The following is a 25329-nucleotide window of genomic DNA, read 5'->3' on the forward strand; positions in this document are numbered from 1 at the left end:
GTAAACAAGCTTGTTGTTGTTGTTATTGTTGTTCACATGAATGAACTAGACACTATCTCCAGGGTATGAGGATGTCAAGAATGAATGACAGAAAAGGTCCTCAAACTTACAGACTGTCTGAAAGGGAAGGACAAAATAAGCAACAGTTTTCATTGTTATGTGTATGGAGTGTGTGTGTTTTCTGGAGCTGAGGACCGAACCCAGGGCCTTCTAGGCAAGCACTCTACCACTGAGCTAAATCCCCAACCTGTGTGTGTGTGTGTGTGTGTGTGCGCGCGCGTTTTGAGACAACACTTTGTAGTCCATTCTAGCCTCCAACTCTCCATGCCCCTGCTTCAGCCTCCTTAGCACAGTGACAACAGGTATGCACTACCATGCCACACTAGCAATCTGTTTTAATTACCAAGAAAGTAATATGATAGAATCGCTTGGGCCAGGCAGCTCCCTGCAGCTTCCCTCAGGCCCCACTGCCTTGTTTCAAAGAGGTAGCTCAGGGTAGCCTGGCACTGTGTAGTGGAGGGATGGTCTTGAACTTCTGACTTTTCTTCTACCTCCCAAGGGCTAAGAAAACTGAATTTACCACCAAGATGGACTTAGTTTACCTCAAACTTTCTTTCTTTCCTTCTTTCCTTCTCTTTTTCTCTCTTTCTCTCTTTCTTCCTTCCTTTCTTCCTTCCTTCCTTCCTTCCTTCCTTCCTTTCTTTCTTTCTTTCTTTCTTTCTTTCCCTTCCTTCCTTCCTTTTCTTTTGTTCTTTCTGTCCCCCCCCCAGGCAAGCTTTCTTTAGTGAAGCAGTTCTGAGTCCTGGAACTCACTCTGTAGACCAGGCTGGCCTTGAACTCACAGAGATCCACCTGCCTCTGTCTCCTGAGTACTGGGATTAAAGGTGTGCAACACCACCACCACCACCACCACCACCACCACCACCACCACACCACCCGGCTACCTTAAAATTTATTAATTTTGTCATCCTAAACAACATTTATGAATCTGTGGGCTTAGTATGCTGGTTATAGATGCTATATATTAAATAAATATATTGTTGGACTGGAGAGAAGGCTTAGTGGTTGAGAGCACTGCTGTTTTTCCAGAGGACCCGAGTTTGATTCCCATCACCCACATGGCAATGCACAAGCATCTATAAACATATATTTCCAAGGGATCTGATGCTCTCTTCTGGTGTGCAGGCATATGTGCAGACAAAACACCCAGATACAATAGAGAGAGAGAGAGAGAGAGAGAGAGAGAGAGAGAGAGAGAGAGAGAGAAAGGAGGAGGGAGGGAAGGAAGGAAGGAAGAAAAGAAGGGAGGAAGGAAGGAAGGAAGGGTCACAAACCACTGAGAAATGTCTCCATAACAAGACTGGAAAGACTGTGGCCTTCACTTCAGCTAGTCACTAAGTAATTGTTGAAGTATCGATCATGTATTAGGGAACACTCTGGCTCAGGAGCTGAAGTAGTGAACGAGGTATGTCTGGTGCATGAGACATTAAACGAGGGAATCAGGTACATGCAAGTATTGGCAAGAAGTTCCATAATGTCAAGCCTGTGACCTATTTCCAATTAGCTTCATTTACCCACTATGCTGTGGTTGATAGTAAAGGGATGACTGTCCTTACCATAGTCCCACTAATACATTTATTTAGTCCAAAGTACACTGGGAATAACTGTACTAATGGTAAAGGCCAAAGATATGAAAATGAGTTATCCCTAATGAGTAAACTATAAACTTTACTACTGTGGCTTAACATTGTGGGTCTACACCAGTGGAGAGTGGATCTCAGCACTGTGGGTCTGTAACAACAGAGAGCAGATCTCAGCACTGTGGATCTACACCAGTGGAGAGTGGATCTCAGCACTGTGGGTCTGTAACAACAGAGAGCAGATCTCAGCACTGTGGGCGACAACAGTCGAGAGTGGATCTCAGTAATTTGAGCCACAACAGTAGACATTGGATAAACAACACAGGGCTTTAATGTCCAAAGTCTTGTCTTTTCTGTTGCCTTTCAAGCACTGGGGACGATGACCATGCAGGAACTAAATGTCTGGGCAGCATGTTTTTTTAGTTTATATGGAGCTCTGATGGTGCATTTAAAAACCGTATGCAGTAATTTATCCACAGTGACAGTCAACACGTAAGAAAGGATGGACAAAGAGAGGAATTGGACAGAACTTATTTTCAATTTTTTTCTTTCTTTCTTTTTTTTTTTTTTTATCTTCTGAGACTGACTTACAGCTCTGGCTGGCCTGGAACTCTCTTACATAACCCATGGTGGCCTTGAATTTATGACCTGGTAAGTACTGGGGTTATAACCATGCTCAGCTTTGGCAGTGTACACATAAGTTAGCAATGACCTGGATGTGGCAGAATAATACATTGCAATCCTAGCATTTGGGAGGTGGAAGCAGGAGCATCAGGAGTTCAAGGTCATCCTTGATGAACATGGTAATCCATGCCTGAAATCCCAGAACTTGAGAAGTAGAGGCAGTAGAATCAAGAGTTCAAGGTCAGCCTTGACTACATAATGAATTAAAAGGCAGCTTGGACTACAAGACAATGGGTCTTTAATTCTTTTCTTCCAGTGCTGGGATTGAACCCAGGGCTTTGTGCCTCTTTTTTTGGGCAGGTGGTAGTGGTGGGGATAAGGTTTCACTACGTAGCCCTGGAACTTGCTGTGTAGAACAGGTTCACCCCAAACTCCCAGATATTGGTCCCACTCTGCCATGTGCTGGGATTAAAAGTGTGTGCCAGCTGGGTGGTGGTGGTGGTGGTGGTGGTGGTGGTGGTGGTGGTGGTGGTGGTGCACGCCTTTAATCCCAGCACTTGGGGAGGCAGAGGAGCACTTGGGAGGCAGAGCCAGGCGGATCTCTGTGAGTTTGAGGCCAGCCTGGTCTACAAGTGAGTTCCAGGACAGGCTCCAAAGCTACAAAGAAATGTTGTCTCGAAGAAAATAACAATAATAATATAAACAAATATTTGGGCTGGAGAAATGGCTCAGAGGCTAAGAGCACTGACTGCTCTTCCAGAGGTCCTGAATTCAATTCCCAGCAACCACATGGTGGCTCATAATTATCTGTAATAAGGTCTGGCGCCCTCTTCTGGCCTGCTGTCATATATGCTGTATACATAATAAATAAAAAAATCTTTTTTTTAAAAAAGTGAAAAACAAAACAAAACAAAAAACTAAAAACAAAACAAACAAAAAAAGCATTGACTTATCCCAGAAGACTGGAATTTTATAGCATCCACATGATGGCTAATAACTGCCTGTAACTCCAGTTCCAGGGGAATCCATTGCCCCCTCTGGTTCCTATAGGCACAGCACCCACATGGTACACAAGCATCCATGCAGGAAAAGCACCCATACACATAAAACAAAAATAAATCTCTCTCCCCGTGAAGTCAGGCTGATAATCTCAGAGAGGCTGAAGCAAGACAGTTGCTCTGAGCTTGAGGTCAGTTTGAGCTACATAGTGAGACCCCATCTCAAAACATAACCCCAGATCATAAAATAGGGATGATCATAATAGTACCTTCTGTATAGGATATTGCAAAGATAAGCCAGCCAAAAAATAAACTTTTAAATAGTGTTGAGATGCGTTGGTGAGGGGAAAGATGTGGTGCTAGAGCTATTGTGTAGCCTTTGGACTTGCTATGGTTAGGTATTACCTTTTACAACAATGAAACTAGGTTTAAACCTTTTATTACTTTTAATTGTGTGTCCTTGTGTGTGTCACATGTGGGTATGTGCACATGAGTGCAGGTAGAGCTCCAAGTGGTTGTGAGCTGACTGATGTGGGGTCTGTGTACCAGTCTCCAGTCCTCTGACAGAGCAGCAAGAATTCTTAACTGCTGAGCCATCTCGCCAGCCCCATTAGTCATTTATTTTTTTAGGTGTATGGGTGTTGTGTGTGCATGTATGTCTGTGTACCATGTGCATGCAGTACCCAAAGAGGCCAGAAGAGGGTGTCAAGACCCTGGAACTAGAGTTACATACAATTGTGAGCCACCATGTGGGTGCTGGGAATCAAAAACTGGTCACATGGAAGAGCATCCACTGAGCCATCTCCCCAGTCTCAGTTTTTTTTTAAGACAGGTTTTCCTGTTGAGAAGATGTTTTTCTTTTTTCTTTTTTCTTTTTTTTTTTTCAAGACAGGGTTTCTCTGTGTTGTTTTGGTGCCTGTCCTGGATTTTGCTCTGTAGACTGGGCTAGCCTCGAACTCATAGAGATCGCCCTGGCTCTGCCTCCCAAGTGCTGGGACTAAAGGCGTGCGCCACCGCCTGGCTTGCCGAGATGTTCTTGAACTCCTGCCTCTACCTCTCAGGTGCCGGGATCACAGGCATATGTTATCAGACCTTCCGTTCCCAAAGAGCTGAGCAGTCACATTAATCCAGTGAATGAATGGGTAGAAAAAGCAAAATAAAAGAGAAAACCAACAAACTTGGCAGGATTGGGAGGTGAACGAAACCAGAGACAGAAAAACGAAAGGATTTGCCAGGTGGTGGTGGTGGCAGCAGCACACGCCTTTAATCCCAGCACTCGGGAGGCAGAGCCAGGTGGATCTCTGTGAGTTCGAGGCCAGCCTGGTCTACAGAGCGAGATCCAGGACAGGCACCGAAACTACACAGAGAAACCCTGTCTCGAAAACAAACAAACAAGCAAACAACAACAACAAAAGCGAAGGATTCCAGGGAAACACATGACATGAAATGCTTTCTTAAAAGGCCACTTTATTGATAGAGAGAAATCCAAATGCAGTTCTCCACAGCCCTCCCCCCACTCCGTCAGCGGCTTCACTGGGCGTCCGAGTTGGGTGCAGCCTGTCACCGGTTTGGGCTGGCCTTGCTCAGCCAGCTCCACGCTGCCTGCTTCAGGTCAGGTGGCCACATTAAAAACACATCACAGCTCACAACGATCTGTGGACGATCTTGGGATCCCCCCCACGGTTTCTGTACATTCTCCTCTTTGTAATATTGTACAAAATACGTTAACGAGGGCAGGTTAGCTGTGCTGTGCCATCTACAGCACTTCTTTTTGAGGGTGATGGCTCCTCAAACACGACTTTTTATTGCAGGGAAATCTCTAAAAGTTGTTGCTGTACAAAAAGAAAAGTCTAGACAATTTAAAGAATAGCAGTCGCTTGATACTGCTTTAGTTCATTTAAATTTTCTTTCCCAAAAATACATTCCTAAATATACAAACTATACAATCTTGTCATTTGAATGCTGGTTTTTTTGTTTGTTTGGTTTTTTGTTGTTGTTATGGTTATTTTGTCATTGTTTAAATATAACAAGAAAACCTGAACTTAGAAGTCTGTCTGTCTGTCTGCAAACCAGTAAGAGAGCGTGGGGACTTGTGACTTGGTACCTTCATATAATGCCTCATAAATAACTTTAGCCACAGTCAACCTTCACAGCATGGTCCGGGCAACAAAGAAATACTTTTCTGGTGGTTAGACATCATCTGCAGAGAGAGCTGGGATGTTCATCCGAGGCCGGGTGAAAAATGCCATCTTCTCCCTGTGATGGAGAACAGGTAGGTGTCTCAGACTCCCTTGGAATATACATGGACAGGAGAAGTCTTTCTGCTTTGGGTCTGAAACTCAGGGCATCATGTTTGCCAAGCACACAGTCTGCCACTGAGTGACATCCCAATCCCTGGGCTGGGTCACTCTTGGCTATATACTGTAGGATATTTATTGATAGTCCCGGCTGCTGGTAAATGCCATCAGCAGGTCTGAACTCTGACTGTGAAATCTGAAACCTGTGGGCTCTGAGCATAGTGGTACATGCTTCTGATCCCAGCAACATGAGAGGCCGATGGAGAAACATATGGTATAGAACATAGACCCATCTCAAAAAAAAAAAAAAGTATTAACATAGTCACATGTCCCCTTCAGTGACATAGGAGACAAAATCATGCCTGGTTAGAGATCCATTAGCATGATCAACTATCTTTTGTTCAACACAGGAAACACACACACACACACACACACACACACACACACACACACACACTTCTCACACATTTGTGTGCATATGAACATTAATTTATTTTTATATTTTGGGTGTTTGAGACAGGGTCTCATGAATCCCAGGATGCCCTTGAACTCACAATACGGTGGATAGAGGGGAACTCTAAATCCCTTTGTTTTGGGAGGCCCGGACCAAATGGCATTTGTGACCCTCCTCTGACACGTATAGGCCCAGCAAGGCAAGCGCACAGCTGTGATCCTATCAGGCAGGCAGCCAGGCAAAGCCAGGAAATGAGGTGAGCATCCATAGCACCCCACCCCCCACCCCAGGCCCTTTTCTCCCTAGCCAGGCCTCTGCCATTACCAGTACCGGGAAGGCTAAGAGGCAAGGCTGGAGCAGGTGGCTCATTCATTAAACAACAGGATCTCACAAATTGGGCTGAGTCGTGCAGGGACGGAGAACAGCACCACAGTGCTCACAGCGTTATGGGAGCCTGGCAGAGAATGAACAGCTGTTCCAGTGCAGGCTACCGCTCTGCTTGCAACAGAGGCAGAGCCCAGGAGCGCGGCCTGGGAGCAGTGAGGCCAGCAAAGATGGGCTGGCTGGGTAGCGGAAGGCATCCTCGGGGATCATCGACTCACCTGAAAGACTGCACTTCCGGCGGCTCCTTACAGCTCTGGCCCCGAAGCCTGTGCACATCCTTGGCAGCCGCCCTCATCATCTTGTCTGTCTGCAGCTCGGTCCTGTGCTCTGCACGATCCACCTGCGAGGCAGAGAGAACAAGGGTTTCACATGGGAGAGTCCCCTGCTCTGTAGGACTTGACATCCGCGAGGTGGACTCTGTACCGTGGGATCTGCTTTATGTAGAAGGATAATGGGCTATGTGCACATCATCTACCTATGAGGCCTGAGCATGGGGCCAGGGAACAGAAGTCCCCTGTGTGCCTGTAGGAAATGAGACAAGTGTACTTTCTTACCTACTCCTCAGGTGCCCGGAAGGGGAGATTTTATGGTGGCTTCAATTTCACAGACCAAGAAAAAGATCGTTTTTTGTGTTTGTATTGGAGACAGGGTTTCACTCTAGTTTAGTCTAGACTAGCACTCACTATATGGTCTAGGCAGGTGTTGAACTCGTGGTAACTCTCCTGCTTCAGCCTTCTGTTAAGTGCATGGCCCACTTGGATGAGGTACTTGCTACATCCGATGAAGGATTATTGGAGAGTAACCCTGAATCACAATCACTCACATACAACCATCAACGATAACACCTGTTGAGCCAAGTCAAGGGCTGCCTGGGTCCCTGAACACCCTCGGGGGACCCGCGGTGGCATCACAGGGCTGTTAAAGGCAGCCAGCCAGTGGTACTTACCCTCTTCTCCAGCATCCTCAGCAGCAGGCGGAAGCGCTCATCTTCACGTAACCACTGTGGCAGCTCCTTCTCCCCACGGTTCTTGGCCTGCTCCAAATGCTCCTTCAGCTCCTTTAGCACCGAGATCTCCTGAGTCAGCTGGCTGTGCCAGGTCCTTGTGGCCTGCAGGTCTAGTTCCAGGTCCAGCGAGGTGCGGATCAGGCGCTCTGTGCGCAGGGACTTGACGGATGAGGGCTGCTGGGGTGGAGATGATGCGCACACCCACTAGAGGGCTTAGCCCAGAAATCCCACAGATCCTCGTCCCCCGAACCCCAAGACCTGCCTTCCTTTATGTGCAGGCACCCCCTCTTACAGAACACACTCTCACAGTCAGTCATACAGCGTGTGTCCGATGTACAAGGTACTCTGCTCCAGTGACCCTGCTTCACCATGGCCCTCCGAGGACCCAGCTGTTACTATCTGCACAGATGAGGCTCTACGTTAAAGTGGGCGGAGCCCGAGTGGGAAAGCCGAGATTCCAGCACAGTGCTCTCAGCATTTGCACAGTGGTGTCTGTTGCTGTCCTGTCCTCGGGTTCTGTTCTCAGCACACGTGGTACTGCACATCCCCTTGACTGTGAGCCTGCGGCAGCCCAACCCTGTTTAACTCGGCTCTCTGGCAGGAGGAGTGTCGGGCGGGCAAGAGGCCGCTGGTATTCTTTCAGTTCTTGGGTCAATCCATGTCTGAAGGCAGTCTCATAGCCTGTGGACATTCTAGGTTGTGCTATTGTTTGAGTGTGTTGTTTTATAGTACTAGCCTTCGCACACACTAGGCAAGCACCCTGTCCCTGATCTCTAGAGTCATGGCTGGGGCTTAAGAAGGCCCATATGCTAAAGGGTTGGTCACCAGTCATAGTGTTTAGTAAGGGGCCAGAACAGAGTGTTGGGTGTCTTTCCCCATTCTTATTGCCTTGAGATGGGGTACTGAGCCAGGACTTGCCATTTTGGTTAGGCCTGCCTAATGAGCTCTCAGGAGCCACTCATTCCCCCCCCCCTCGTTCTGGGGTGACAGGCAGACACAGGCATGCCTGGCTTTTTATGTGGGGATTCAAACTTGAGTTCTCATGCTTATAAAACAAGTGCTCTTACCCACTGAGTCATTTTCCCAGCCCCCAACAAGCATAAAATAGTTGAATGTGGAAGTTCTAGAATATTCTTCCAGAGTGAACACCTGTCTCTCTGTCTAGCTGTCATTGTGCATGTGCACGCACACCCGAGAATACAGGTGTGTGCATATATGGTGGGTATGTAGAGGTAAAAGGACACTTTTGAGAAGTTGGTTCTCTCCTTAGATTTTCACATGGGTTCCCAGGATCCATCTCAGTCATCAGGGTCATGCGGCAAGCATCTTTACCGGCAGACGCCATCCTGCCCGCCCCGTCCCACTCCCTCTCCCTTCTCCCTGACACACCAGCCCTGGGCTATCCACAGGCTTCCCAGAAATGAAGCAACAGGCACACGGAGAGCTCCAGGGTGACTCTTACCCGCTTCATCCGGACGCTTCGACGTTCCAGGGAGTTCCGAACAAAAGGTGGCTTCTTGGACAGAGTGGAACTATCACTGTCACTTCGATTCAGCTGCAAGAGAGAAAGCAAACCGGGCATGGTAAGGATGCATTCTGGAAGGTTCCGCAGGAACAGGAAGGAGATGACCTTCCTGAACTTGACCCAGACACTGAGCTCCCTGTTCCAGGCTTTGCTCTGAACTTCCCGCCTGTTTAAAGTGACCATTCGCTAAACATGTACTAGGCGTGGTGTGTGCTGCTCTATCTCACAGTCATCTCCACACGGTGCCAAATGCGACGGGGCACCTCACTGCGTCTTCACAGCACCGCGTGAGGACTGTCCCCATGTTGCACACAGGGCACGGGAGCACATGAGTCACAGAACACGCCCTAAGCTGTTGAACTGCTCGGCGGGGTTTGACGAGGAGAGTGCCACAGCAGGATACACCGTCCCTCTGTCTGACCATGGGAAGGGACGCTCACAGACACTTGTCCCTGTCATCCGGAGAGCCCACCCTTAGTGACTCAAATAGAACCACTTTGGAGACAGTGGGCCAGAGATGTAGCTCGGTGGTATAGCACCTGGTTAGCATAAACTAGGTCTCCAGTACTGCAAGCAAAGGGATGCAGGGGGGCAGAGAGGCTGCTCCAAGGCCGAGGAGCCACATCTTTACAGAGAAGGAACGTACAGGCTCTGCAAGAGGTGAGCTCAGCCATTTCCCCCCGTTCAAAGCCCTCTATCGGCTCATTTTTCATGTTTCCCTAGAGGGTCCCCATTCTCATCCACGATAGTCTTTTCCTATCAGATGAGGACAGCGTGATTTCTCGAATGAGTCTTATTTGCAAAAGGGGCAGGGTTGGCATGGCCCACATCACTGCACCGGCCTGGCAGCTGTCAGTTCACTGCTGTGGGACTCGACTGAAAAGCTATTATTTTCATGACTATTCATCATTATCAAAGATAATGACAATAACAGAGTCTGAACCATGCCACAAGCAGGGTAACAGTGATGCAAACATGTGTGGAGCCCCTAACTCCATGCTCGGAGTTATTCTCTGGAATGTTTGTCTGAATGACACTCCAGAGAGACAAAGATGGTTTCACAGTTCACAAACAGAGATCACCAAATGGACACTTCAAGGCCCAGTGTGCTACCACGGGCCCTGGCTGTGCATAGCACTGTGAAATTCATGTAGAGGAGCCAGTTGGTTGTGCGAGGGACCAGAAGAGGGCCTCACACTTTATTGCTTCAATTAAAGGTGACTCTGTTTTTTAAAATTGTGTCACAGCCCCTTCCTGCCCAAAGTTATTGGGACAATTGATCCTTAGGCCTAGATGTTTTTGTGTTATTAGACAGCAGGAAAAACTAGATGCATTCTTCTTCTTTTTTTTTTTTTCTTTCAAATACTTATTTGGCCAATCAGACGCTCAGAAATGTCCCTTTTGAGCTTTTTTCCTCATTTCTAAAATAAGGCAATACAGAGCTATTAGAAGGACTGAGCACGTTTTGTGATAGTGATATAAAACATATATAAAGTTTAGTGCTCTGAGTGCCAAGAAGTCACCACTGAGATGATACAGCCACAAATGCTGCCATTTGAATTCCAGCATCAGAAAAAAAGAGAGAAAAAAAAGAAAAGAAAAAAAAAAAAAAAGAAATTAATTCCAGCATCACCCACCACTGGGCAACTGAATTTAGCATGCATTATTTTTGAACTTCACTTTTTGTTTGGTTTTGGTTTTGGAGACATGGTCTCATGTAGCCCAGGTTGGCCCTAAACCCTCTATGCAGCTGAAGCTAGGCTTGACTCTCCTGCCTCCACCTCCTAAGTGCTGGGATCACATGACTACACTATCATGCTAGTCTTGAATGCCACTTCCCCCTATTTCCAGATATCCCAATAGGTTTAGTTTCACACATGGAAGAGAATCATTATATTATCACTGCTTCTACTTTACAAACTAGAAAAAAATGAGGCCGAGAAGTACAGTAATTTCATGTCACAGGGAGCATCAGACTCAGTGGTTGCAGACCAGTAATTCCAGCCAGTCAGAAGGCTGGGACAAAAGGATTACAAAGTCAATGTTGGCCTGAGCTGTAGAGTAGGCTCAAGGCTAGCTTGGGCTAAAAAATGAAACCCTGTCTCAAAATAAAAGGTGAAAGAGACTGTGGATATAGCTCAGTGGTAGAATATTTGCCTACCATACATGAGGGCCCTGGGTTCAGTTCCTTTGTGCTGTAAAATCATAATAGTTGATAAATAAAAATAAGGTCACAAAGAGAAGACTCCATCCACGCAATCAAAGTTAAAGGTAGCTAATAACAAACGACACAGTGTTGCTGATAGACCGAGGCTCTGTGGAACACTGCAGGCAATGTAATGACTGTCCCTGTCTCAGACTTAGGAATCCAGTGGGGACCCCAAGACAGGGCAGCTAAGCAAGTGACATGAAGTAAGTGGAAGAAGCTGTCCTCAGACTCAAGGAGGCCACAGGCAGCCTTTTAGGAGGTGAGGCTGAATGGCGGAAGGTAGCAAGTCCCAGAGACAGTAACCAGCATTGCACCTAGTGGCTCTGTGCCCTGGAGTCAAGTAGGGCGGACTCATGGAGCCCCAGTTTTTTCATCTATGAAATGGGTACAAACACAATGGGCCTTGTAGTGTAGATCCTATAGATGTCAGCAACTTCAGCATATGATAGTTTTTCTTTCCTCGAGTCAGAATGTTTGCCCTTTCACCAAGGACAGATGTACAGCTTCTGGGCTGCATCTCAACGGCAGGCTTCCCGACTCTTGTTCTTTGGGTCATTATTAAGTAAAATAATGATTACTGAACATAAGCATTTTGATAGCATGAAAGTCAGTCTGATAACAGATGGCTATCGGGGCTGGACAGATGGCTCAGTGGTTAAGAGCACATGCAGAGGACCCAAGTTCCGTTCTCAGCAACCCATAGCAGGTAGCTCACAGCCACAGCTCACATCTGTAACTCTAGCTCTGGGAGATCCAATAGCCTCTCTGGCTTCCACAGACACCTGCACTCATGTGCCACATACTCACATAGATGCATACACATCCAATAAAGGAGAGCTGCTACTAAATGGCTGCTGGACTGGTTGGATAGATGAGTAACACTTCTCTTATGTGCTTCCATTTTCCATCTTAACAAAATCCTAACGGTATTCTAATCCTGATGAAAGACGAGTCATGCATTCATTTCCCTGAGTGTAGCCAGCCACTGATTTCCCTTGGTGTTGAAAGACCCTAACCCTTCAGGCTTACACCCCTGAGCCCCAGGAAATAAGGAACTGAAAACAAAACTAGTTCCAAGGGCCACCTGACTCAGCCATTACTCAACCACCCCTGTAACAATGTAACAATGTAAAAAGATTTCTGTTAAGAGATGTGCTCAACTGTGACTGGGATAGTTGCAAGTGTTCCAGGAAGGACCACTGTGACCTTTGTGTAAACTCCACTCCCTGATACCCCCCTTGAGGTTTCAGGAAAAATGTACATGCGGACGTGACTACTCACTCTATGATCAGACCATGATCTTGTGAAACGAAATTGTATGGGAATTGTAATCTTATGGTTTTTGTGGGTTTTTCCTTTAAAAGCCCCCATGTGGCTACAGTAAGATGTGCCTCTTGCTCTCAGGACAAGAGTAGCCCGTCTGTACAGTCACTTCAATGAAAACCTCGTGCTGTTGCATCAACTGGACTGGAGTCTGGGTTCTTGGGGCGCCCACTCGAGACCCTAGATTTTGGGGTCTAACAGTGTGACTTCTGATGAGTGGCATCCATTTATTTGATTATCACCCGCATGCTTGGGAGGTAGTCAGTCTGCAAAAGCCGAGATCTTAGCGGTTACCCTAAAGCCTTCTCTAAATCCTTCGGAGCCCTCCTGTTTGAAGCACTGGTTGGGTTTTCCTCTCTACAGTTGTGAGCTGACTTAACTGTAGCATCCTTCAGGAGAAGGCAGGGTCTCCAACATCAGTGTCTGTGACTTCAGGAAATCCCACCTCTCCTACGAGCTTGGCAGCACGTGAGCTTGGCCTGTGTTACTCCCTCGGATACTGATCCACTTGAATGATTAGCTTGAGATTTAACCCAGAAGAGACGGTCTCCATTTTCACAGGGAAGGGCTTCAGGGAAGGTGGTTTTTTTTTTTGGGGGGGGGGGTGGGGGTAGGGGGACTAAACTGATAAGCACCCAGTGAATTTAATTCGTGCAGTTTGAGGTAATGAAAAGATGAGCCTTTCCACTCAGTCTCATAACTTTAGGCTTTTGAGATGGGCTCCTGGGACCCCGAGAAATTCCCTTCCTCCCCGCACAACAATAGCCAGGTTAAGTGGCCCCATCCGAGTGCGGTGCCTTCTGAATTAGAGGAGCATGAAGAAAGGCAGTTCGTGCTGACTCTTAGGACTCAGTGGGTCTGTAAGGGTCCGGCCAGGGCACGGTATAGCAAGCATCACGTTAGTCCAGGACTCAGGGAAGGCATGCGTCTGTCTTAGGCATGCTTCCCTCACTAGCAAGCATCTCCTTAGTCCAGAACTCAGGGAAGGCATGCTTCCCTCACTAGCAAGCATCATGTTAGTCCAGGACTCAGGGAAGGCATGCGCCTGTCTTAGGCATGCTTCCCTCACGGCTGGATGGGAGCGGCAGCTGATTCTAGAGCCCAAGCAACCAGAATGTCTCCTGGGACTCGGTAGGTGCTCAGACCCTCCACGCACAGTAGCAGGAAGGAAAGTAGACTGGCCCAGACAGGGTTCGAAGAGTTGGGTAACCAGGAAAGCGGTGAGGACCTCGTCACCGGGTGGAAGGGAGAGACTGCGGGTGGGCGTGGGCCGGCAGGTGAGCTGCAGAGCCCAGCCCTAGGCCAACTGCTGCCAGTAGAGAAGATGTGGCCTCAGGGGCCCAAAGAATCCCTTCTTCTGCTCTTCCCACCTCCACCAAAGGACTGAAGTTTAATGTCAAACTTTATCACTTTTTAATTTCTTAAGCTAAAATGTTAACACAAGCAGCTAAATCGAAAGAATGGAATTGGACTGAGGTAGATCTCCTGCCTAGTATGGGTGAGGCCTGGGTTCAGTTTCAGTAACTCAAAAGCAATCAAGCTACCACCTACCACAACAGTGTGTGGCCAGGCACCTGGCCATGTCTGTGGGGGTCTATTAGAATGTTTGGAGGTGGGGGAGACGTTCACTGGTCATTCCGCAGGAAGGGGAGGGTGTGAACAGTGAGGAAGGGAGCTCACAGGAAGGACAGTACGGTTGATTGCAGGCCTGTTTACCAAGCCTTTCTTATTTTTTGGTTTTTTGAGACAGGGTTTCTCTGTGTAGCTTTGCGCCTTTCCTGGTAGTCCAGGCTGGCCTCGAACTCACAGAGAACCACCTGCCTCTGCCTCCGACTCCGAGTGCTGCGATTAAAGGCGTGTGCCACCACCCCCTGGCTGCCTTTCTCTTTTTTATCCCCAGCACAGAGCATCAAACCCAAGGCCTTGCACATGCTAGGCTGCTGGGCGAGCAGTCTGCCATCAAGTGAAATCTCCAGTCCTTACCTATCTTTTTGGAGGGTGTGTGCGGGAGGAGTGTGGGGATGGGGTTTTACAGCCCAGTCTGGTCTTGAATTCCTGATATTCCTGCCTCATCCGCCCTCCTACAGCTTAGACTACAGGTAGGGTGTGCAACACCATCAAGCCAGCCCCTGGTTTCTGAGATAGGGTTTGCTATGTATGCCAGGCTGGCCTGAAACTCAGGATCCTCTTGCCTCAGTCTCTCTGATTCCTGGGGTCATGGTTTGCACCACCACGTTTTCCTGTCTTCCCATTCTTTATCTAAAACATTTTTCCACTGGGTGGTGGTGGTGGTGGTGGCGGCGGCGGCGGCGGCTAACGCCTTTAATCCCAGCACTCCGGAGGCAGAGCCAGGTGGATCTCTGTGAGTTTGAGGCCAGCCTGGGCTACAGAGTGAGTTCCAGGAAAGGCGCCAAAGCTACACAGAGAAACTCTGTCTCAAAAAACAAAAAAAATTTTTTTCCTCTATAGGAACACTTGATTTCTGTTTGAGATAGGGTTTTATGTAGCCTAGGCTGGCCTTGAAATTGCCAGGCAGCCAAGGATAGCTTAGAATTCCTGATCCTGTCTGTCTCTCCCAGTAACTGGGATCGCAGGCTCATGGCATCACACCCGGCCTGCAGCTCTCACAGGTATGGGTCATCACCCTCAGCCAGGCCCTGGGTTTCTGTCGTGTTTTGTGGGATACAGAGCCAGAAAACAGTGATGTTGCAATGCAATTCAAAACCGAAGCTGCCAGGAGCATCTGTGGTGGTATAGATACACAAAGCCTTTGACATGTCTGCACAAGGAGGATGTTAAATGAAGAGGAAGCAGTTGGTTAAAGAACACTCTGGGAGAGGTCCTGAGTTCAAGTCCTCCATGGTGGCTCACAACCATCTGTAATGAGATCTGGCGCCCTCTTCTGCATAAGTAATAAATAAATAAATAATTCTTTTTTTTTTTTTTTTTTTTTAAAGAACACTCTGGGAGGACAAAAGAAGACCAGCTTTCCACTTCTAAACATGGCTGGACCCATCACCCTGGAGTGGGACTTCTTCCAAGTTTTAGTCTCTGACCACTCTCGCCTGGCTTGGCTTCTTAGAATCTAAATTTCTAGCATTTTAACTCCTTCTATGGGCTAGAGAAATGGCTCAGTGGTTAAGAGCATTGGCTGCTCTTGCAGAGGACCCAGGTTCAATTCCCAGCACCCACATGGCAGCTCACAATTATCTCTTAACTCCAGTCCCAGAAGATCTGACACCCTCTTCTGGCCTCTCTAGGCATCAGAGACACATGTGATGAATAGACACACACATGCGGGCAAAATACCCATAGACATTAAATTAAAAGCAAAACAAAACAATCAAAAAGTGAAAACAGCCTTCTAGGACCTTTTGTTCGTTAAATAACTACATTAAAGAAATCTATACTGCCGGGCGTTGGTGGCGCACGCCTTTAATACCAGCACTCGGGAGGCAGAGGCAGGCGGATCTCTGTGAGTTCGAGGCCAGCCTGGGCTACCAAGTGAGCTCCAGGAAAGGCGCAAAGCTACACAGAGAAACCCTGTCTCAAAAAAACCAAAAAAAGAAAAAAAAAAAAAAAAATCTATACTAACGAAAAGGGAAGAATATTGAACAACCAAAGTGAGGTGGGTAACATTGCTGCCTGTGTTTGCTTTTACAGTTTCTCTAGGTAAGCCTAGGCTGACCTTGAACTCATAGCATATTCGTTTTTTTCTTTAAAAAGCTTATTTTCACCGGGCGTTGGTGGCGCACGCCTTTAATCCCAGCACTCGGGAGGCAGAGCCAGGGGAATCTCTGTGAGTTCGAGGCCAGCCTGGGCTACCAAGTGAGCTCTAGGAAAGGCGCAAAGCTACGCAGAGAAACCCTGTCTCGAGGAAAAAAAAAAAAGCTTATTTTCTCTCTCTCTCTCTCTCTCTCTCTCTCTCTCTCTCTCTCTCTCTCTGTGTGTGTGTGTGTGTGTGCACCTGAAGCTAGAGGATTATACAAGGTGCCTTCCTTTATTGCCCTGTGTTTTATTCCCCTGAGACAAGGTCTTTTCATTGAACCCAAAGCTTGGCTAGGCTGGCCAGTATCGAGGTCCCAGGATCCATGTGTTTCTGGGCCCCAGAGCTGAGGTTGTAGGCACACATCTGGCTTTGACATGGGTGCTAGGAGATTCTAACTCAAGTCCTCAGGCTTGCACAGCAGGGGTTCCTACCCACTGAGTCATCTACTCAGTCCCACATGCCAGCTTATTCTTACATCCGCCAATCAAGCATAAAACTGTCCTCTGAAGTGGGCCTGTGTACTCCACGTGAGGGAAACTGAGGTCCATAGAATTAAACCTACCAGAAGATGCCCAAGGCACACTGTGAGAGTAAAACAGGCCATGGGAGTGACCCTGATTTGTATCCAGAGCCGGAACAGACTCCTGGCTGTTCCGAGGGGAGGAGAAGGTACCGTCGCTTGCTTACCCGGCACACATACTGGCTCTGGGGTCCAGGTGAGAAGGTCTTGGAGCGGATGATGGTATTCCCTCGAAGAAATGGCCCTGGTGTAGGGGCACCCACCCTTCGGTCCTTGGGCCGCACCACTGTGGGGGATGGGGCCACGCTGTCGGTGTTGGTCTCTCTGTCCACCTGAGGAAGAAGTCAGTCTTGACACCTGTGTCCACTGAGTCTCGGGGCCCTCTCTCAGTCTACCGGTCTACTGGGCAACCTACTTCCGTTTCACTTTTGGCCACAGGCACAGATGAACTTCTTGGCCTCTCACCATGCCAGCTTAGTCAGCTGGATCTACCAGAATGGCATTCCAGGCTAGAGTGCTCATCCCCACTCTGCTACCGCATGCACTTCTGGGAGCTGGAGGAGGCACCACCAGCTGCAGTAAGCCACGATAGCACTCAGGTTCTGGTGCGCTGACCATCCATCCTCCGTACCTAAGCACCAGCTACATCTAAGACCATCGAGGTCTTAGCCAAGAACTCTAATGTTGTTTTGGAATCATGGAGGCAACTAGCAAACCTCCTTTTGGCTATAAGACTACGATAGAGCCAAGCATGGCAGCACGCGCTTATAATCCCTGCACTAAGAAAACTGAGTTCAAGGCCAGCCTAGGCTACATAGTGAGACCCTGCCAAAAATCAAAAGAGTGAAAAAGCAAACAAACACCACCCCCACCCCTCCACAGCCCAGTCTCAGGTTCACTACCAGCACACTGCAGCCACCAGCAAAGGATGGGCATAAACACTTAGCCCAGAACTGCCTTAGCAAAAACAGTACCTGCTTGAATGTGACAAGAGCGCCCTCTGGCGGGAGAAACTGCAGAGACACTCCTTGGTGTAGAGGAGGCAGAAAAAAAGCGCTTGGGTTTTGCTCTAGGAGCCCCCTGGCCAGGCACTGGAGGCTCTGCCCCAGGGCTCTGTTCAAGACCATCATGAGTATTAGCTGCAGGCATCCTGCAGGCTCCGAGAATAGAGATCTCCCTTCCAGGCCTATGAGCAAGGCTGGTGAAATGGAGGCTGGGTGGGAATGAAGCCATCTAAGACTATATAGGGAAGGGCAGAGTCGGGCTCTGATCTAAGACCCATGTGACTGCAAGGCCCATGTGATCTAACCAGAGACACCACAGAGGGCAGAAGAAAAGATAGGGACTCATCAGTCCCTTCTGGTGCACTGCGTGCGTCTCCAAATATGACTCAAAGTGCAGGGACGGCCACTTCTGAGTACATTGCCCATTTGGAGAACCATCCCCCCCGATGCCAGGAGCCTTTTCTGACAGCCCAGATGTTGGGATGAAATATTATCCTCCTTGGCAGGTTCTTTTTACCTTTAATGCTGGGTACTCCTCTGCCTCTGGGGAGACCTTTTCAGCGAAGACATCTTCCTCTCCCTCCTCTTCCTCCTCCTCAGCTACTGCCTCATTCTCGCTGGTCTCTTCCTCGTATGTCCTGTGGAGACAATGCTATATGGTTAGTCTTCCAGACACCATTCCACCTCCACTCTCTTGCTCCGCAGTCCATCCAGGCAGGGGTTCTAAGGCTTACGATTGTAAGGATATTTATCAAAAGAACCTTCAATACAGGGCTGGACTGTAGCTCAGAAGCAGAGCATTTTCCTGGCATGTCTGATGCCCCAGATTTCCCCACTAGGACCTCAACAAAACAACCGATTTGTGTGTGTGTGTGTGTGTGTGTGTGTGTGTGTGTGTGTGTGTGAATGTGCACGATGTGGGTGCACGTCCCCATAGAAGCCAGAAGGGGGTGTCGAGATACAGTACATTCCATGTCAGTTAAGGTGCCTTCTATCTACCCTTTCTACCTAGCCTCCCCTCTATTCCCTGGTGGCTATCAGTGGAGCTTTCTGGTATGACAGATCAAATTTGATTTTTTTCGAGTTTCACATAAGGAGAGTCAAACAACACACGCTCTTGCATCCTTGGCTTCTGTGAGTATGTTTCGAAATTCATCCAGGTTCTACATTCATCAGTAGCTCCCTTCCTTTTCATTACTGAGTAACATTCCACAGGATGTAGTGTGTTTATCATTTCATCAGTCCATGAACACCGAACTGCAACCATCTCTCAGTCACCATGACTGAAGTTTCCATGAACACCCGTGGGCAAGTCTTTGCTATGGAGCCAGGGTGTCATTTCTATCAGATATTACATTATTGGTTGAGGCTGCCAAAGTGAAACACACCACAGAACTGTGTTTCCCACAGTTCCGGAGGCTGATGTCTGAGATGGAGGTTCAGTAAGCCCCTGTCCTTGGCTTGCAGGCGACTCCTTGCTGAGCTCACTTGCTCTTTTCTGTGCTCACAAGTGCCTGGTGTCTCTGTGTGTCCACGGTTCCTCTTTTTATAAAGACACCCATCAGGCTGGATCAGGTCTACTGTACTTTAATTGCCTCTGCAAGGTCCTGTCTCCAGATGCAGTCACATGCTGAGGTACTGGCACTCAGTGGGCTTTTACCATCTGAATTTGGAGGGGTGGACAATTTAGCTCAGAAAGATACACAGTTCAGAGATTAGCTGAGTCAAGGGCTGGACGTTTACCTTTGAACAGAACCAGCAAAGGTAGTCTCCAGAATCGTTCCATCACTTACGGTTCCAGCTCCCCGCCAACACTTGCAGCTGTCAGTCATTCCACTGGGACTAGCCTTGCGTCTTATTGCTGCTAATTTTATTTTAATTATTATTTTTGAGATAGGGTTTCATGTAGCTGAGGCTGCTCCGAACTCCTAATAAGTCTGCCTTATTCCAGCTACAGCTTGTGCTTTTTTGCATCCCACAAAAATCTTTGTAAAACATTTCCTATACACTTATTTATTATTATTATTATTTTAAAGATTTATTTATTTATTATGTATACAGAAGAGGGTGCCAGATCTCATTACAGATAGTTGTGAGCCACCATGTGGGTGCTGGGAATTGAACTCAGGACCTCTGGAAGAGTAGTCAGTGCTCTTAACCTCTGAGCCATCTCTCCAGCCCCCCACTTATTTAATATTTGTTTGTTTATCGCTACACTGGGGACTGAATTCAGGACCTTAAGCACACTTAGGCAAGCACTCTCCCACTGAGTTAAATCACAGCCAACAGAATTTCCTGTACTGTCTGCTAAAGCTTTATCATTCAGTTTTGATGTTTTAGCTCTATGATCCAAACCAGATCAATTTTTGATTGAGGTGCAATAAGAATAAAAATTAATTTTTTCCATACGTATAGCTAACTGTTCCAGTACCAGCTCTGAAGAGCCTCGGCCATGTTACTGCTCTCTGCCCCCGGGGCTCCAGGGCTAGAAGGATTCATGACACTGATAGACGCACATGGTGGGTGGTAATTTACATCTCATCCCATCTTGACTTCTCAAAGATGCACATCGCTGCCAGGCCCTGGCCTGTGTGTAACAGTGTGTCACCACGCTGAGCCACAAGAATCCCAGCCAAAGCCGAGCATGTGCCACACGGTCTGCTGTGAGGCTCACTGTCGGGGAAACACAGCATCTCCCCGAGGGTTCCCCGACGGGGAGAGTCAACCTCCATGTCTGTTCACAGCCCGGTGATGGAGATTCTTCTCCACTGCGAGGGAGCTTGCGATAAGGGGAGGTCTTCTCTGTAGCCCCAGACACAGATCCACAGCGAGTGCGCACATAGAGCAATCTGCAGGATTCATTCACCAGCCCTTCTGGGCTGCTTCGGAAAGTCAGCAGTGCTGAGCGAGGGTGTGGTCACCCCACAGCGTCAGTGTGAGTTGCACAGGCTCACAGCCTCCTCCAGTGTCACAGGGGAACTAGGTGGCTTAGCCCAACTGAGCACATGACCGCTGGGCTAGGCTTTACTATTTCACTGTCAGTCTGATTGAAATGTTCCAGGACAGGAAAAAAAACAAAACAAACCAACCCCACTCAATCTCAACAGTGCCGAGAAACAAAACACACACACGGCATCTTCCACCCAGTGCAGCAGACCAAACCACCAACACAAAATGCCAGCTGATGTCATCCCGTGTTGGTGAAGGGTTAGGAAACAGACCTGTCCCTGTGCAGAGTGAGAACGCCAGCAAGTGACGCTCGCTCCGTAGGCAAAGCGGTCAGTGGTATCTGTCAACTCATGAACAGGGACTTCATTTAGTCTGTATTTCAGCCGTGCTGGAGACTGAACCTCTTTATGCTAGGCCACTGAGCGATATCCACAGCCCGAAACGTACATATTCTAGGTCAGTCTAGTAGTTCAGTTAAGTGCTGGAGAGCGTAAGTTCAGGATATTTTAGGCACTGTTGATGGGAGTGTTCCTATCTAACAGTCCTACCCGAGAGGCACTGTGCCTCGTGTGTTAAGAGGTGACGCGCTCAGGCTCAGGGGCACAGTAGTGCCTCCTGTGAACATCACCCCAGAGAGACACACATCAAGGCTTTTTGCCTTCCCGAGGTTTGAGACTCTCTTTTCCTGAGTTTTCTTTCTAGTTGATTATTTTGGGTATGATGTATGCAGGTGAGTGAGGTCATGAGCCTGGCACGGAGCACACGTAGAGGGGGTCAGAGGTCAGAGGACAGCTTTCGGGAGTTGGTTCTCTCCCTTTACAAGGTGGATCCTGGGGACTGAACTCAGGTCGTCAGGCTTGGTGGCAAATGCCTTTGCCTACTGAGCCATCTCGCTGGCCCTTCCGTTTTCTAATAACCAGAGGATCGTTTTGCCTGCGACCCTTCAACAGAACTAATGCAGTTTTCTACTGAGGTGTGGTGGAGTACACCTGAGCTCAGCGCTTGGGAGGCAGAGGACCGGACAGAGAGTCTGAGGACAGTGTTGCCATAGAACAGACCGAGAGAGAGAGAGAGAGAGAGAGAGAGAGAGAGAGAGAGAGAGAGAGAGAGAGAGAGAGAGAGAGATGCTCCTTTGATGCTTGCAGTAAAGGCACCAAAACAGTTAAAAAGAGAGAGAGTGTGTGTGTGTGTGTGTGTGTGTGTGTGTGTGTGTGTGTGTAGCTGAGATTCACTGGATCTTACTACTGCAGATCAGTGCCCTAGTGCTGAGGGCTGCTCTCTGGGAGACCTCCACTGGACTCCGGAGCTGAGCAGGTGCACCGAGGCTAGAGACTGCCCAAGGATCAAAAGCCACCTCCAGGCTGGGGGGAGGTGCTGAGGGGGCTGCAGATGGACCCACCCGACCCACCCCACTGGAGCGGCTCTGAGAGGCCTGGGGCCCTCTTTGTGAGCTGGCATCTGGGAAGTGTGAATGGCAGGGGGTGGGGAGCAAGGGGGCCACAAGGGGAGCAAGAACAGAAGGTGGTTGCTAGGAGACGGCTTGAAAAGTTTCAGCACTAGCTTGGAATTCAGTAGAAACCACTGATCTCATGCCAGGGTGTGGGGAGAGGGGACCTGGGCTGGTTCTGGCATCAGACCTTAGCTGGGGGACTGTCAGCCTAGGGCTTGCCAGGGACAGGGAGGGTGAGGTGGACACTGTGACCAAACCAGAAACAAAGGAATACAAAATTCCAGTGGCCTGGGACACTCTTTATCACATGGAAAAATGGTCAAAGAAGAGCGTCTATGTCAGCAGCAATCGCCCGTTGGCCCAATCCAGCCTGCTGCCTTTTTTTTTTTTCTGGGCAGTTTGAGCTGTGGATTGCTTTTACATTGATACTCATTTTTATGTGGAGATAGGGGCTCAAAGTATCCCAGGCTAACCTTGAACTTATTATGTGGCCACCTGGAAATCTGATTCCTCTGCCTCCACCTCCACAGTACAATTGCTGGAATTATAGGTAATGTGGCATCACACCCAGTTTATGGAGTGCTGGGGAATCGAACCCAGGGCTTTGTGTATGCTAGGCAAGAATGTACCAACTGAACTACATCCCCTAGCCCTTTTTTTTAAATGGCTGAAAAACAAACAAACAAACAAACAAACAAGGCGATGATCATTGTGGCGGGTACAAATGTTAAGAAATGTCAGCTCCAGTGTCCATCCATGGGCTGTCAAAGGAACACAGACGTGGCCACTGGTTACTCATGGCCCATGCTGTTTTCACACTGTACAGGCAACTTGAGGAGACGTAGCGGAAGCTGTGCGGCCACAGCAGATGGCATCTGCCATCTGGTCCTGTCCAGGAAACATATGGTGACCCCTGGAGCCAAAGATTGGAAGGCAAGGCTCCCTCCAAGACCAATGACAGAATTTGGGACTATAACAATGATAATACAAAAGAGTGATTGACCATGTCTTCCAGGTTGCTGGCTGCAACAGAAAGTGTGGTCACCCCCTGTTCGGTGAAGCGCTGTTCCCAGCAGCCAAGGTATGGGACAAGCCAAGTGTCCACCAGGAACCATGGCCTGTGTATATGGAATGCTAGCCAGCCACAGTAGCGGTCACCTGTGACAACACAGAAGGACCCGGAGGACATTAAGCTAAGGGAAAGAAGCCAGGAGCAGAAAAACAGACACTGCCCATTCCCCCTTTGTGTCTGGAATCCGAAAGTTGACCTCGCAGAGATGAAGGGAGAACGGCAGTTCCAAGAGGCTGGAGGAGGGAGGGTAAGAGAGGTCACATGGTGAGCACCACATGACTCAGAGAGGAGAAGTTCTGTCTGCTGTGCTACTGCACAGCTTGGCTGCAGTTGAACAGCAGGCTGTGTGTAAGAATGGGGAAAAGAAACCGGGCTTAGTGCAGGCAGGGGCTAGAGGATTCGCCATGAGTTTGAGGCCAGCCTGGTCTGCACAGCCGACTGTCAGGCTAGCCAGGGCTCCACCGTCAGGCCCCATCTCGAACGAAACAACAGAACTAGCCAACAGAACGGCTGGAAGGGCCGAGGCTGCATGCTGCTCTACGACAGTGGTTCTCGACCTTCCTAACACTGTGACCCTTTAGTGCAGTTCCTCATGCTGTGGTGACCCCCAACCATACAGTTGTTTTCATTGCTACCACACAGCTGTAATTTTGCGACTGTTATGAATCATTATGTAAATATCTGTGTTTTCCGATGGTCTTAGGTGACGCCCCCAAAGGAGTTGCAACCCACAAGTTGATAAAATGCTGGTCTATGAAGTAGATATGTCAGTCATTAGCTCCTGTGGCCATGACACACTGCAGTTACCCAAATATGTGTACAATTAATTACGTGCCAATTTTTTTTTTTTTAAATAAAAGTGCAGCTGGGCATAGTGGCATGCCTTTAATCGAGGTACTCTGAAGGCAGAGGCAGGTGGATCTCTGGTCTATATAGTGAGATCCAGGACAGCAAGTGCTACATAGTGAGACCCTGTCTTAAACAACAACAACAACAACAACAACAACAACAACAACAACAACCAAAAGGGTAAAACTGCTTTGCTGAGGGATATACAAAGGCAGGACTGAAACCCCAGCAGAGGTCCTGGCTGCTGAAGTGTGCAGTGCCGTCTTGCAGTCTTTGAGAAGGAATCCAACAGCATCGAACCACACAGTGTGGAACACTGTGTCACGTGCTCTTGTCTAGACATTCTGATTGGCTCAGGGAGGAAGCCTCCCTGTCAGGGACAGTTCTTCAGCCTCGCTGGACAGCTCCGTCTTTCCTTTTAAATACAGGAAGATGGCAGGCTGTGTGAGCAGTGTTGATGCTGTTGTCTTTTACAAGGCTACCCTCTGAGGCAGAGCGGGCTCACTCGCCTCAGATCCATTCCTGCCTCTTTGTTTCAGAGGCAGAAGCTTGATGTCCACATCAGGGGCCACAGTGCTCACATCTCAGTCTCCCTCGCAGTGGGTAGGCCTCACTGCAAAAGGCCAGCCAATGGGAAGCAAGTGGAAGCTGCTGTTTGTGACATGCAGAAGAACTTCTTGGCTACGAGATGCACAAGCATTTCATCTTTAATCTTTCCTGATGGGTGATTGCCACAATGGTGAGGTCTCAGTAAAGACCGCAAACCAGAGAAACAGAAGAAGCCTGAGTTTCCAGTCCCACCAAGGAGCTAGGCGATTAGATTGTTTCCTCTTATCCTTAAGTAACAAAGGAACAACTTCAACAATTTTCTCTTCTTCTCCTCCTCCTCATGCTGGGAATTGAACTTAGGACCTTATGTGTGCTTGGCAAACATTTTACTAGTGAGCTGCATTCTCAGACCAGAACTTTCTCATTTCTTTCTTTTGTTGTTGTTTTGAGCTGAGGATCGAACTCAGGGCCTTGTGCTTGCTAGGCAAGCGCTCTCCACTGAGCTAAATCTCCAACCCCAACCTTTCTCATTTCTATTATTTCTTCTTGCTATTCCTAGCAACCAAGTACAATTCTTACTGAACAATAAACAATTTATGGCAAATGATTCAAATTTAAAACTTATAGTAAGGTTTAAAAAAAATTCTTTTTTTTTGTAACCTAGATTGGTCTCGAACTTAGAGCAATCATTCTACCTTAGCATCCTA

At 48.3% G+C, this 25329-nt stretch overlaps 1 protein-coding gene across 2 annotated transcripts in view; it reads right to left on the bottom strand.

The window, feature by feature from the left end:
* Positions 1-4709: 4709 nt before the first annotated feature.
* The window catches only part of Wwc1 (WW and C2 domain containing 1), a 151371-nt gene continuing 130751 nt past the window's right edge, over positions 4710-25329 (bottom strand). The window contains exons 18-23 of one of the 2 annotated variants that reach the window (XM_028864297.2): positions 18271-18391; positions 16917-17081; positions 8866-8958; positions 7344-7577; positions 6616-6737; positions 4710-5518 (exon numbers count right to left, since the gene is read on the bottom strand). In XM_028864297.2, the coding sequence (XP_028720130.1) occupies positions 5452-5518; positions 6616-6737; positions 7344-7577; positions 8866-8958; positions 16917-17081; positions 18271-18391 (802 nt within the window). In that variant the 3' untranslated portion in view covers positions 4710-5451. Of the gene's footprint in view, positions 5519-6615; positions 6738-7343; positions 7581-8865; positions 8959-16916; positions 17082-18270; positions 18392-25329 lie in introns of both variants that reach the window. The other variant, XM_037201235.1, reaches the window with a different exon arrangement.

Source organism: Peromyscus leucopus, chromosome 8b (assembly GCF_004664715.2).
Source record: "Peromyscus leucopus breed LL Stock chromosome 8b, UCI_PerLeu_2.1, whole genome shotgun sequence".
NCBI classification, from domain to species: Eukaryota; Metazoa; Chordata; class Mammalia; order Rodentia; family Cricetidae; genus Peromyscus; species Peromyscus leucopus.